We start from the raw sequence: 15,003 nt of genomic DNA on the forward strand, positions 1-15,003 counted from the left end.
CCGTCCTTCCTCCCTTTCGTAAAGATGATCCGTTCGCAAAGTTTTTAACTTTTATTTTCCACGATGATTAACCAAGTTCAAAAACCATTTCGATTTCGAGCAATCGACCGAAGTAAATCCGGTTCCCTTCGCGATCGTGAGGATTGAAATTTCGTCGAATATTTTCCGTTCGAAGAGTTCATTCCACTCAACGTTCTCCTATACGGTGATCTATCTGGAACAATGGCGGATGAGGTGAATTAGCAAGATCGATTGGTTGCTGGTAGTATATAAAGCGACGCGTTCAATGTAAGGTGTACGCATACGAAACTATTGAATGTGTATATGTATATATGTATATATGTGATGTGTATATACATGTATATATATATGTGTGTGTGAGTGGGTAGGTGTGTATGTGTGTGTGTGTGTGTACGTATATGTATATATATATATATATATATGTAATATGTGCAATTATGGTACGAATTGGAGGGCCATTGTAATTGGTGCCATGAGAATGGCTGAGAATTTATTGGGTTTGATTAGGAACGTCTTTGACGTATGAAATGTTAGAAATTAACCCTTTGAACAGCACCAATGTACATTTTCGTTTCACGTAACTTAGTTGGTCTATTGTAACATGTAGGTACTTAAACGAATATACAGTTTCAATTTTGTACCAATGTAATAGTTCCGTTAATTTACTATTTGGTCATTGTATTAGAATGTGTTTATTTTTAAGAGGAAACAAAAGTTATTGGAAAAAGTGATATTGAAAGTGATATCAATGAGGAGAATGTAAAATAATTCATTCCGATCGACTAGCTGGCATTAGGAAAACTCATTGCTCAAAGGATTAATAGATGGTAGATCGAAGCGAAATATTTCTCCGATTTTAATCAGGAAATGGTGATAACGAAGAGAGAACGCATTTAATTGCAGGGAAGAAGAAAAGAGAATAGAAGTATCCTTGAAAAGCGATCGATTTTTCGACTATATTTTCCCGCTCGACCTCCTTCGATTTTTATATGTACATACATAGGTACATACGTATATACGTACAAACATGAGTACACACACACGTAGTCCCGTTCTTTTTTACTCCAACGCATTTTCCACGTTATAACCATTTACAGATTAAAGTGGGTCACTCTTCGTTGGCTTCTACAGTCTCAAGAGTAAATTTTCCTTTAAAGGGTTTACTCCGTTCGATGAGACATCTCGTTTGGTAAGAAATTTTCATATTTTCCTGAATAAAAAGAAAAAAACGAGGTATTCGGGTTAACTTAACCAAACAAAATCATTGAGGAGAGTAAACATGTTTCAATGTGAGAAATGTGATATATATATTAACTATATGTACGTACCTACACCTTTATACACACATATACATAAATATGTATAAAAAGTATAAAAAGAAATATTTTTCTCTCTATCTCTAATTATATAATTATATAATTATATAATCTATCCATTTTAATTTAAACTAATATTATTTATATCTCCTATTTTATATCATAATTTATATTAAACTAATTTTATCCTAGAACTCTTATACCTACATACATTTATACTAATACCTACACACATTTTCCTACTACCATTATTTATTATTACCTTTCCTTTTCTAACTATATTCTGTTATATAATTATATTAATATATTGATATTAATATAACTCTATTATTATAATAATAACTTTTATTTTTATTTCTTTAAACTTTACTCGATTCTTATCTCTTATATAACTTTTTTTTATTATGTAATTATTTTATTTATTTTTCTCTCTTTCCCATAGAAATATCATAGAAACTAAATCATAGAAATAAATTGCCTGTTTCTCTCTCTCTCTCTCTCTCTCTCTCTCTCTCTTTCTCTCTTTGTTTCTCTCTCTCTCTCTCTCTCTCTCTCTCTCTCTCTCTCTCTCTTATCTCTTTCTCTTTTCTCTTTCTCCTTTATCTATCTATCTATCCTATCGATTTCTCTCTGAGTTTGATCGACCAACATCAAAGGAACGTAACACGTTCCTACTTCGAACACACACATACACATACCTTTAAATGTTCTCTATCGGCGAATTTATGGCTAGGTTTATATGCTCTTCTTAACCCTGTCTCCGAGCTAAGCTACGTTGGCATTCGGCTTAAGCTTAAGCTCGAAACTTAAGCTTCCAACCGGAGTTAAGACTTCCATTGGACTCTTCCTTTCCTTCTCAGAAAAACGAGGCCGTTTCAAAAGAAAGTTAATGGAAATTTAAGACAATTCTTAAATTCTTAAATTCGATGAGAAACCGAGTAAATCATTCCTTCTTCTTTCGTTCTTTCTTTTTTTTTTCCTTTTTTTTTTTACTTTCTTTTTCACCGAAATATAAAAATTCGATCACAATCTTTCTCGCAGTTTTATAAATTCGAAGGAAATATCGTCGCTATGGTAGATTTTATAGGCGACGAGAAGTCTCGTAGAAGCTTCTCTTTCTCTTACACTCTTATACTCTTATATAAGTATGTGTATATATATATATATATATATACATATACATATACATATACATATACATACATACTCGTTTCCTTCGAGTGGTAACTCGTCATTCGAATAACTTACCAAACAGGCAAGTTACTAGAACTTTAGAAAAGTTTTTGAATTATGCGAAACGTAGCAACTACACAGGAAACCACGTACATACATATACATATATATATATATATATATATATATATATATATATACTTTTTATATCTATGAGATAGATGTGAAAATAACATAGATTCCTCTGTATAGCTCATAGGAAAAGTATAGCAAAACATTTAACGCTCTTTTCAATATGTATATATACATATGTACACAGCAAACAAATGAAACTCAAATATTATTGTAACTCTCTCTCTCTCTCTCTCTCTCTGTCTCTCTCGCTGTTTATTTTGTTCTTTGTTTTTTTTTTCAAAATATTATAAAAATACATTCTACGTATTACTATTCCCGTATTGGCTTTCAATACGTACTTATTTAAATTTATTTAAAAAATTTACTACGAATAATAGCCATTGGCTTCGTTAATTTTATTTCTCGAACGTTTACATTATTAATCAAAATACAGCGATTAAAAAAGTATCCAATGTCATATATTCTTTTTTATTTTCTCATTAGAGATACTATTTCTTTTCTTCTTTTCTTTTTTTATAATTGAGTTTGATATGATATAAAAAATTAATGATAAATTGAACACATTTAAGCATTTTTTTAATTAGGTCATTTCAATTACATATCTATATATAAGTTTTAATCATTCAGTAAGATATCGTATTTATTTAAAATATATAGAATTTTTAATTATTGTCATACTGTATACATATATATGAATGTATATATATGTGTGTGTGTGTATGTGTGTGTGTATTTATCATTATCAGAACGTTATATTATACATTCGATAAATTTATCGATTCCTGCAAAATTCGCTTCGGTGATCAACAAATTAACTGATCGTAAAAAATACAAATTCGAATTGTAAATTCGAAAGGACGATATCATTCGTTCCATTCATTAGCGAATAATAATGGACCGAACGAATCGATCATGATGTCTAATAAAGAAGAGTAGCGGCCACTCGGAAAATTGCGGTGATTATTTCCTTTTTTCCGATTGATGTCGAATAAAGTTTTGACCAAAAGGCAAACCTTTGTTAGTTAAGGGCCATTTCGATGCTAGAAAAGAATAATCTAATACGAGGGAATTCGAAAGAGAAAGCCATCGTCGAAATTACATATACGTTTATTTTGTTCCACATATATGGTGTCCCTAAAAGGCTCGGATAATCTGCGATGAAAGTTTTACTCGTCACGAAAATCAAATTTCTTTTTATTCTCTCTCTTTCTCTATCTGTCTGTCTGTCTGTCTGTCTTTCTCTTTCTCTTTTTCTGAACGTGTGTGCTAAAACATTTAGTGACAGAAATGATATTAAAGAGAAAGAAATAAAAATTCATATTCTAGATAAAATGACATTCATTTTTCTACTAGAATAATTTGTAGAACATTCTTTTCCTACGTTCTATTAGCAGTTAAATTGTCTCGAAATACTTTACATACTTTTAATAAAAAGAACGTATTTCCACCGACATATCGGTTAATTATTATTTTACTAAACGTCAAAGAAAAAATTGAGACATTTAAAGAATATCATTTCTTATCTTTCGATTTTCACACTGTTCATTAAGAAATATTATCTGTTTTAATTATTAAAAAGATAATAAACGAACGAACACAAATTTGCTAACATTCTTTAACAATTAACTTCTCTAATTGATCTAATTAAAATCTTCATCCAGTAGACTCTATATATACATATCTATATCTATATATTTATATATACATATTTATATCTATATTTCTATACATACATATATGTATTGAAATGCATAGATACATAGAAAAAGAAACAAACAAAAATTTGAATCGTAACGCTAGAAGAAACAATGACACGAAGCAACCAATCGAATTATCTTTTTAACAAATTGGAATCACGAACTAGCGTTAGAAGAATCTAATGTAGGAATAAAAGAAAAGGAAGAGGAAGGATCGTGATTGGGATAAGTTCGGGAGAGGTAGTTAAGGTTGGATAGGCTAGAATAGGGTAACATAGGGTTGTGTGAAGACCTAAAGACATAAAGAAAGGTTGGATGGGATAAAGTATGATACAAGCCACGCTCGAAAGTACAGAAGTAGCCGGTGTAATTCGAAGCGAGGAATAAACGCGAGTTCTTTCGGACTTTGAAAGTTTTCGAGACGCAGCCGCCACGCTCGGGATTTTCTCGAAGGGTCTCTCCTTTGAAAAGGCAAGCAGTTCATATCGTTTATAGTTGCGACTGGAAAAGGGAAAGGGAGAGGAAGGAAGGAAGGAAGGAAGGAAGGAAGGAAGGAAGGAAGGAAGGAAGGAAGGAAGGAAGGATGGAAGGAAATAGAAGGGTAGATTCAACCCTCGTCAAACTTAAACCCTCCTCACCTTTCAACTTCTCTCATCTCTTTTTGCGAATGATTTTCTTCGATTTAAAACGCTTGGATAAGATCGAAAAAAAAAAAGAAGAAGACAAAAATAATAAGAGAAATCAAAAGCAGTCTTGATATTAGCCAGAATTCAACTGCGAGAAATTCTTTTGCAAAAAAGAAGAAGATAACAAAAAATAAAATAAAAAAGTCAAAAGCAGTCCGCATATTAGCCGTGCAACTGCGAGAAATTCTTTCGCTATTTTTTTCATTTTTCCTTTTCCTCCGTTTAAATCGAAACATCCCGCGCAAATATTTTCCGCGTTCCTGAATAATCTTTTTTACAAAAGAAAATATGAATCGTATGTATTTATGTATGTATGTATATAAGAATAAAATATCTGTCTAGTGGACGTTCTCCATAGAAATTGTTTATCAAATAAATTCCAAATATTTTCTTTGTATTCTTTAGTTGTAGAGAAGAAAGGATGAAAATATTTTATCTGCGAACGTTTTTCCCTTAAAGATCATTTCAAATAAATTTTGATATGTGAAAATTAAAAAAAGTAACAAGAAAAGATGAAGGAGGAAGAAAAAGAAAAGGAGAAAGAAAAAAGAAATGGAATTCGTTGAAACTAGAACGTGGCTGAAATTTCGAGACCACCCGATTTTCGAGAGCCTTCCCTATGTACACAAACTCTGAGAGTTCGTCCTTCGAACGTTATAATGTTTATGTTACTCAACTGAGAGTTCCCGAACGACCTTGTGGTCTCTCGTGGGACATCTCAGAAGACACGAGCAATCTCTTCGATCTTGAACAACATGGAGACAAAGAGAGAGAGAGAGAAAGAGAGAGGGAGAGAGAGAAAGAGAGAGAGAGAGAGAAAGCGAAATCTTTGATCGTTTCTTCTTTAATTCGTTGGTAAAGAAGTCTAACATAATTGTTTTCAAAGTTAGTTAGCTAATCAATTTGGCTTTCTCAAAGTATCGAAAAACAATTAATTATCTTACCTTCAAAATAGATTTTAGAACTTTCTTATCCTCGAACGTGACACGGCTGTTTTTGTGAACTCGAAATCGCGATATACTAATTTATATATTCGTGACGAGAACGTCGTAAAACGAGATAAAAGACGTAGAGAAAGAGAGAGAGAGAGAGAGAGAGAGAGAGAGTTAGCGTCATAAACATGCCGTGGCATGCTGGCATGTTTATTACCAAGGCGAATGCCGGCAAAGTGCCGGCGTATTCGCGAACTTTGCGAATTGATGGAACCCACGATAAACGCATTTCAGTCAGGCACTCTGCACAATGCTAGAAAGGGAACACTTACGTTTGCCAAAAATCGAAAAGCGAAGATAAGCGATTTAATAACGTGAATCAAAATTATTGCTAATGGATAGATACGAAGGGAAAAAAAAAGAAATATTTTACTTAAAAGTAACAATGTTCGATCAATTTTAATAGTCGTCCGATCTCTTGTTTCGTTTCTTTTTTTTCTATCGAAATTAAATATTTTCTTTTATTTTAATGGAATAACGTTCGTTACTCGCATGATTTTCTGAGAAACGTCTGAATATATTTTTTTAATGGATTAATTACCTTAGAAAAAATAAAAGATAGAGTTTTTTATCACTCAACTTGATAATAGTTAAGTAATGAATTTTGTTACATCATCGACACATACATACATATATATATATATATATATATACCTGTCAATAATATATTAAATATATTATTAATTAATTGACTTGATAATATAAAAAAGTTAACTTGATAATAACTAAATAACAAATTCTGTTACATCATCGATATACACATACATACGCAAACATATATAGATATACTTATCAATAGTATATTAAATATATTATGAATTAATTGACTTGTAATATACTAAATAACTAAGTAACAAATTTTGTTACATCATCGACACGTACATACATACATAGATTATATATATATATATATATATATATATATATATATATATATATATATACACCTATCAATAATATATCAAATGTATAACAACGCTTAGAAATTATCAATCATTCAATTTCACATTCTAATCAGAAACACTAGATGACGAGGCTAATTAATTTCCTAAATAACAAATTGATAAAAAATTCCATGATACAAGAAAAAAAAAAATTCTATCTATCCTCAAAGAAACTTACCTAAGCGTGTGTAAGAGTAGATGAATTGGATAAAGGTATGACAAGAATTTCTGGGACAAAATTTATCGAGCCAATTCTCTGACGTATAGACATACTCTCGAGTCGCTAATGCTCTCGAACAACGCGCCTATTATCCGTGACTTTATCACGGAAGACTTCGATACGAACAGAAAGGGGGATGAGAAGTGAAATATAGGGTTAGAAAGAAGAGGAGTGGGGATGGACGAAGGACATTCTTCGAATGCCACGAAACTTCTTGGAATACCGCGACTCGCCTTGTGCATAGTGTTAGGAAGCCAACGGCGAAGTCTGAACTCGTTTATAAATCATCTATGGGGAGTCCGGAGGAAGGGAGGGTTATGGCCGTCAAGACACATCCCTTGACAGCTCACAAATGGGATCTCATCTTCTATCCCGTTTGTTCTTACTTATTTTATCGTGCCACCTGATTCACGAAAAACTTTAACCCCGATATCTCTTCAGTTTGCATGCTTCAACTAAAACCATTAACCCAGATGCGTTCTGATATAAGATCACGAAAGCTCATTCTCGAGAAGTCGCATCACTAATACTGAATCACTGAAGCCTTTAGATTTGAATTTGTATTCATACATCGGATTCATAGAAATATCTGAATACTTATCGATATTAAATAAAATCTTTCTCCACGTACGAACAAAATATTCTGATTTAGTTTCCATAAAAATTGATTTTAATAAATTAATGTCCGCTTTGTTAAAAATTATATCTCTGAAGAATAATTCGTATGGGAAGTATGCTTGTAAAATGTTATGTAAAATATTATGAAAAAATATATGTTTGAAATTTGAATGAAAAGTATGTTTTCTTTGTTTTTTTCTTTTTTTTTTTCATTTCATTTCATTTTTTTTTTTTTTTTTTTATAACAATGAAATAACAGAGATATAAAATGAACTGTATATAAATTCTTTATTACAAAGATATATGCGCGCGCACGCTCGCTCGCATTATTACACACATTATTACACACACAACAGGTTTTATAAAAAATATATGTATTTATATACATGTACAATATGTAGCTTTTAGATATTCTTATCTTATCAGCATTCTATCAATATTATTTATTCGAATCGATTAATCCTATCAAAAGTTACGTTTATTCAAAGACGTCGAGTTTTATGATATAACATAGATGTAATATGGTAAATATTCAAACAAATAACTCCTTTTAGGATTAACTTTTAGAATCAATAAGATAAACGGATGTACAAAATAAATATAATATTCGTTTTTCTAGAGAATTCTTGATAATAAATTCAAAAATAAAAAGAGAAAAAATATATATCGCGTAATCTTGCATTGTTACTGTGATTACAAATTAAAAGTAAAAAACATCTACGCATATTTCATACGGAGCACATTGATTTTCTCTTTCTTTTATCTACTAAAAAGTTAATAAAAGCCGTTGTAAATAATTTAGCAACTGTTAAAAAAAAGAAATATAGAAAATGGAAGAGAAAAGAAAAGAAAAAAGAAGTACAATTCAAGAGATGTGCGAATATTTTCGTAATCCACTGTTTATCCGCGTAACGTTGAATACCAATAAAATAACGTTGGATTTATTTACGTTGCGACGAGAAGAAATTTAACCTCAGGAAGAAATGTCGGAACGTGACTCGAGCTATTACCTCTCTGAAAGGAAGTCGACGGGAAGGAAAAAAAAAACAGAGAAAAAAAAGAAGAAAATAGAAAAAAGAGATAGAAAGAGAGAGCGAGAGAGAGAGAGAAAGAGAGAGACGAAAAGACACGGAAAGAAGATACGAAAAAAAAGAAAAAGAAATAAGAAAAATACATATATAAATATATATATATGTACATGTGTATGTATATGTACATACATATAATATATATACATATAGATACATACATACATATATATAAATACACATATATACATATATATATATATATGCATGTGTATATATACATACACATATTATGTGTATATCTATATATATATACGTATATATATGTATATATATAAATATGTATATGTATGTATGTATGTATGTCTGTATGTGTAAGAAAAACGAAGAAAAAAATAGAAGGAGGAGTAGAAGGGGAAAAGATATAGTTCGTTATCCTGTCGAGTGGCCCAATTAATTGTAAGGGTCGAAAGAGAGGAACCCAAAACGAAGCGAGAAAAGTAAAGAAGAACGTTTCTCAAGTGCTCACGTTTAAATCGTACCTCTATACATTCATATATACCTACATATATACATATGTATATCGCGTGCACCAGATTCAAGAAGAATCTTTAGCATTCGGTGAAAGATTCTTCCCGAATAAAAGACTTTTTAAAGAGAACAACTCGTCCGGAAGTTTCGTTCAACGAGATGAGATTTCAAAGTTGTACGGTCATCTTCAAAAAGCTTCATGGAATTCATTTCAACGAACATTACTTCAGAAGTTACGTATTCGCCGCTTATCCTGTCTCTTTCTCTCTATCTATCTATCTGTCTTTTTCTCTATATTTTGTTATAGCCACTCGTCAAAGTAAGTATAACCATGCAAGTAATGCACTTCAATTCGTCTCTCTTTTCTTTCATAATTGTATAATGAGTTTATAAACGATTGAAAAGTTTCCTCCTTATTTATTTCAAATTTTTTTCTTACCTTTCAATCTAATTATAATAACTTCATTTCATTTCAATAATTTTTATTTATTTATATTTAATAATATATATATATATATATATATATATATATTTATATTATATATATGTTATAATAATTAATTATCATGTTATAATTACATCAATTGATTTAATTAAGGAAGCAATTTACTTTTCATCGAATAAATCGTTATCTTTTTTTCTCGAAGTGGCCTTTCATTACGAAAAACTAATTTTGTTAAAGCATGGATATTCCTATCTCTCTCTCTCTCTCTCTCTCTCTCTCTCTCTCTCTCTCTCTCTCTCTCTCTCTCTCTCTCTCTTCTCTTTATCCCTTTATATTTTCTCCAACTTTACGAACTTTTTAGTTATCCATTTTTATATCTGCCCTACGTTTCGACTTTTCTTCCTTTATCTTTCATTGTTTTCGAAAGAATAAAATTTGTCCGTTCAGGAATAATTTTCAATCGCTCAAACGAGATATCTACTGCACCAACCAATCTACCAATCTACCGGGCGTCTACATTACGAAAAATGAACGTAATATATCGCGAGACGTGTTCGCGAACGTCCATTCCGGTGAGAAGATTGCATTACGAGGAACACGATGGGAAAAAAGGATGGGGCCGTACAGGTGGAAGGGTGGGAGGGAGGGAGGGAGGAGACACGAAAGGGCTGGAAAATAGCATGCGCACCGGTGGTTAACTTAAAAAGACCATGATATATGACGGCTCATAGCAATATCATAAACAAAATGGCTCGTCTAGAACCTTTTTTCTTTATATTTTTTTTCTCTCTTCCTTATTTTTTTCTTTTATTTTTTTATTTTGATTTTTTTTTTGTCTAGTTCGCTATAATATTCCATCCTCTTATTAGTTAATATTCATTATTCCTTGTCGGGTCGATTTGTCATTCTCTCTCTCTCTCTCTCTCTCTCTCTCTCTCTCTCTCTCTCTCTCTCTCTCTCTCTCTCTCTCTCTTTCTTTCTCTTTTCTCCCGCAGAGAAATTCATCAGAAAGTATATCGATGTTAGAGAACTCTTGCAAATTGGAGAGAGGGAGGAATATCATTTTTCACGGGAAGGAAAAAATATAAAGAAAAAGAGAGAAGAAATTAAAAAAAAGAAAAAAAGAGACAGAAAAAAGAACCGAAGAGAAAGAGAGAGAGAGAGAGAGAGAACAAAAAAGAATAATAAAAAAAAAAGAAGAAAAGAGATAAGGAGAAAATAAAAATGTGTTCGCACACGGGCGATATTTTTTATCTGCGTGAAAATAATTTCGAAATGGAAGATCTTAAAACGTCGAACTTATTTGCCCGTCCAATAAACGGCTAAATTATACATTGTTAAACGACGAACGGCTAGAGACTGGTGGTGGTCTATTTTTGAAGGTGCTTGCGAAGGAAGAAAGCTTTTGAATAAAACATGCACACCGACGGGCATGTCCTCGAGATATAGTATTCTCTTCTCTGTCTCTCTGTCTCTTTACCTCTTTCTTTTTCTTTCTCTTTCTCTTTTTCTTTCTCCTTTTCTTTCTCTCTCTCTCTCTCTCTCTCTCTCTCTCTCTCTCTCTCTCTCTCTTTACTCTCTCCCTTTTTCTCGATCTCTCTTTCACGGTACTTTCGCCGCCTACTTCTTCTTCGCATCCTGAATCACTTTTTTCTCTTTATGCCTCTTCTATCTTTCCTCCTGTCCAACCGTTCGTTCTGTCTGTACTTCCTCCGTTATTTTCAAATGGAAAAAAGGAAACTTTAAAAAATTATTCCTCAATTTGATTTGACAGGGACGTCGATATCGACGCGCGCTATTTACATCAGTAATATCGATAGAAAAAGATAGAATTTATAAATTATCGATCAATTAATATAATTCATTAATTTTAAAGTACCTATTCGAAGAAAGAACTTTTGAAGCGCCTGCATCTATGTTATTACTCAAGTTAATACATATCTGTGTAATGATGTTGCCTATCATCAGGCGATATTCGTAAGAAGCTTTTTGAACGATAGATAACATCTATCTGTGATAAGAATTACGAATTATTGTTATATACGCGAATACAAGCATGTATAATGATTTAATAATTGATACAGGTATTTATAAGTGATTTTAAAAGGTAATTAACAATTAGCTTTTTAACATTGATCGTGTTACATTTGACTTTATATTGATATTATAAAGATTCTCTAGGATCGTATTAAACAAACTTCTTAATCTTTTTAACCGCCAGACCAAATGCACATATTTTTAATGATACCGCGATCGAAGTGTTTGTGAAATAAAATTTTTAAGAATTTAACAAACCACCAGTCGCCATATATTATTTCAAATATACGGTGAATATTACTCAGGATATTCCTCGGGAATTCCCAAGAACATTTACACGAGAAATTTTTAGAAATCTCATAAAAATTAATTACTTTGCTCGCTTTGCTATGAGATAGCAAGGTATCATTTCGCATTCCCATTAAAAATTTAACGCGAGCTATACATCGAAATAGGAAAAATGTGTCGGCGTGGAAAATATATGTCGATATTGCGTAATAAAATAAAATAGTAGAAAATTGTAAAAGAAGGAAAAAACAATATCGAACGTTCGAAGGGAACGATTGTAAGATAAACGTTTAAGCTTGTCGGTCGAGTATAATTAATGGCGGTGTAAGATATTTACAGGCAAGGTTATCTAACGTTAACCAACCTCTTTCTGTTATAAGATAGAAAGGTTGGACTTTGGTAAAAGCATGTTTTTTAATCGTCGTCGAAGAAAACGACGACAACGACAACGACGACGACGACGACGACGACGACGACGACGACGACGACGACGACGACGACGACGACGACGACAGCGACGTTTTGCTTTTATTTATGAGATACCTATCGATCTAATCCCATTGATAGATAGCACCATCGTTTTTTTCCTTCAGGCTCTGACAGCAAGGTGTCGGATGTTGATGGACAACCCTACACGACGCTGCTTTACAGCAATGGTCCCGGATACACGCAGCCACGGAATATTCTACGTGACGCCGGCAAGGATTCCATACAGGTAAAAAGTCATCCCGAAGCGTAGTTTATTATCATTCTGTCGAATCCATAACAAATGATGAAATATTAAAAAAAAAACAAAACAAAACAAAACAAAACAAAACAAAATAAAGAAGAAAGAACGAAAGAAAGAAAGAAGAAAAAAGCTCCCAAAAAACGAGACGATGGAGAAATATTCATTCGATAAAATCTTTTTGTATGCACGACGAGGCAATAAAATGATTAATAAAAAAAAAAGATTCTCCTTTCAAAAGAAAAAAGAAAAAAAAAAAAAAAAAGAAGAGAAGGATTAAAAAATAACCATAAAGAACAAAAACCAGCGGTTTACAAAAATGCTGGATGGATGGTGAAACGATATGGAAACTTTTCACGCTTATCGCGTTTTCAAATATTTGTTTCAGAATTTTAACTCTCTATCTCTCTCTCTCTCTCGATGATCAAAGATAAACATAACTATCTTTTATCACCGTTTCTCTTTTCACTTTACATTTCATTCGAAATAAATTATCGCTCTCGATAATTAGTCGACCGTATTCGATCTACTTTTATTTCCTTTTCTTTTCTATTTCTTCACTTTTTCCCCTCCGATTTTTCTCATTTTTCGTTATTCTCTCTGTTCCGTCGATTTTACCGGCGCCGACAGGGAACTCTGCGCACTTACCTTTCAAAGGACTACGACTACGTGGGAAGAAAGAGAAAGAGAAGAAAAAAAAGAAAAAAGAAAGAAAAAAGAAAGGAGAGGAATAAAAAAAAAAGAAAAGAAGAGAGAAAGAGAGAAAGAAGAAAGGAAAAAAAGATAGAAAGAACAGAGCGCACTCAGGAGAACGCGCCAAAAGCGCATTCTCAATGCCGGTTACCCATTGTCACCGACGGCCCGTATTCTCTTGTCTTCCCATTTTTTTTTCTTTCCCCGTTACCCACGTTTGGTCCCGGAAACGTGAAAATCGAATCACAAAGCCCGATCTCGAATAATCGAAGGGAAGTCGTCTCGTTTGTTTCCGAAAGAAAGAGAGAGAGAGAGAGAGAGAGAGAGAAAGAAAGAAAAAAAAATTAAAAAGAAACATCGAAAAGTATCGAGTATGTTAAAGTTAAAAAAAAAGTCCTATGGGACGGTACAGGAGCAAGAGAAGTATTCTAAAAGTCCATCCCAAACGTATCTTTGACACTCCCATAATCCCTACTATTCGACTCTTACGATACGCTTTGACATAGTAGTAAAATCCTCGTATTTAGAGTTAATATCGAGAACAAAGAAAAAGGAAATAAAAATATCGTTACTAACTCTTCGTGATTCGATACTACGCCAATGATTTGATATTCCATTTGTCGTTCGGTCTGTCTTGATATCCGATTGGTAAGTTATTTTCGTTGGTACGTCGTGATTCGATATCCAAACTAATTAGTGTGTAACTTTCTTCGCAAATAGTAGGATAAAGTAGAAAATGCGTGTGAGAGAAGGCGTTCCCTTTTATTCTGACCAATTAGAACCGCATTTCTTTCACGAGACTTCTTTCCAGTTTTGAACAGTACCTTTTTACTATTATATTTTTTATTAATAATTTTCTATGACTCAAAAACTTACGAATATAACAGGGGTGGTTATCAAATAAAATATGTACGTATGTAAACATGGTAAACTAAAACTGATCAATGATCAATAATAATTATTTCATTTCATTTCTTATTAGAAAGTTAGAATTAAAATAGAACAATTAAAACTGATCGATGTACAGAAGTAATTATTTTATTTTTCTTTCGACTCAATACTTGCTGAAATGTAACTTCGAAGGGTAACGTAAAACTGGACACTTGAGATATAATAAAAAATTTGTCGAATTCAATCTCGGATATTCGGTATCGTATTTTCATTGTCCAAAAATATTTTATTCTATTTCATCTTACTCTTCTTTTACTCTTCTTCATGTTTGACATTTAAATCTGAATAATTAATCGCATTATTTAATAACAATAGATAATTCGTGGATGAGATAAGAAAAGGAAAGAAAGAAAAAGTATAAAGAGAAAAAAAGAAAGAGAAAACACGAGAATTGAGAATGACGAATATAAAAATGATCGAATAATTGGAGTTTCTATATATATATGTATATCAGCGAATAATAACTTCCTGGGGGGAGAAAAAAGAATTAGAGAAAGAGAG

At 32.0% G+C, this 15,003-nt stretch overlaps 1 protein-coding gene across 5 annotated transcripts in view; it reads left to right on the top strand.

Moving 5' to 3' along the window:
• LOC122628019 (alkaline phosphatase-like) overlaps positions 1 to 15,003 on the top strand; it is a 124,073-nt gene that overhangs the window by 101,215 nt on the left and 7,855 nt on the right. For all 5 annotated transcript variants that reach the window (XM_043809807.1, XM_043809804.1, XM_043809803.1 and 2 more), the window contains exon 9: positions 12,725 to 12,846. In XM_043809807.1, coding sequence (XP_043665742.1) covers positions 12,725 to 12,846 — 122 coding nt within the window. The remainder of the gene's footprint in view (positions 1 to 12,724; positions 12,847 to 15,003) is intronic.

This window comes from Vespula pensylvanica, chromosome 3 (assembly GCF_014466175.1).
Source record: "Vespula pensylvanica isolate Volc-1 chromosome 3, ASM1446617v1, whole genome shotgun sequence".
Taxonomy (NCBI): Eukaryota; Metazoa; Arthropoda; class Insecta; order Hymenoptera; family Vespidae; genus Vespula; species Vespula pensylvanica.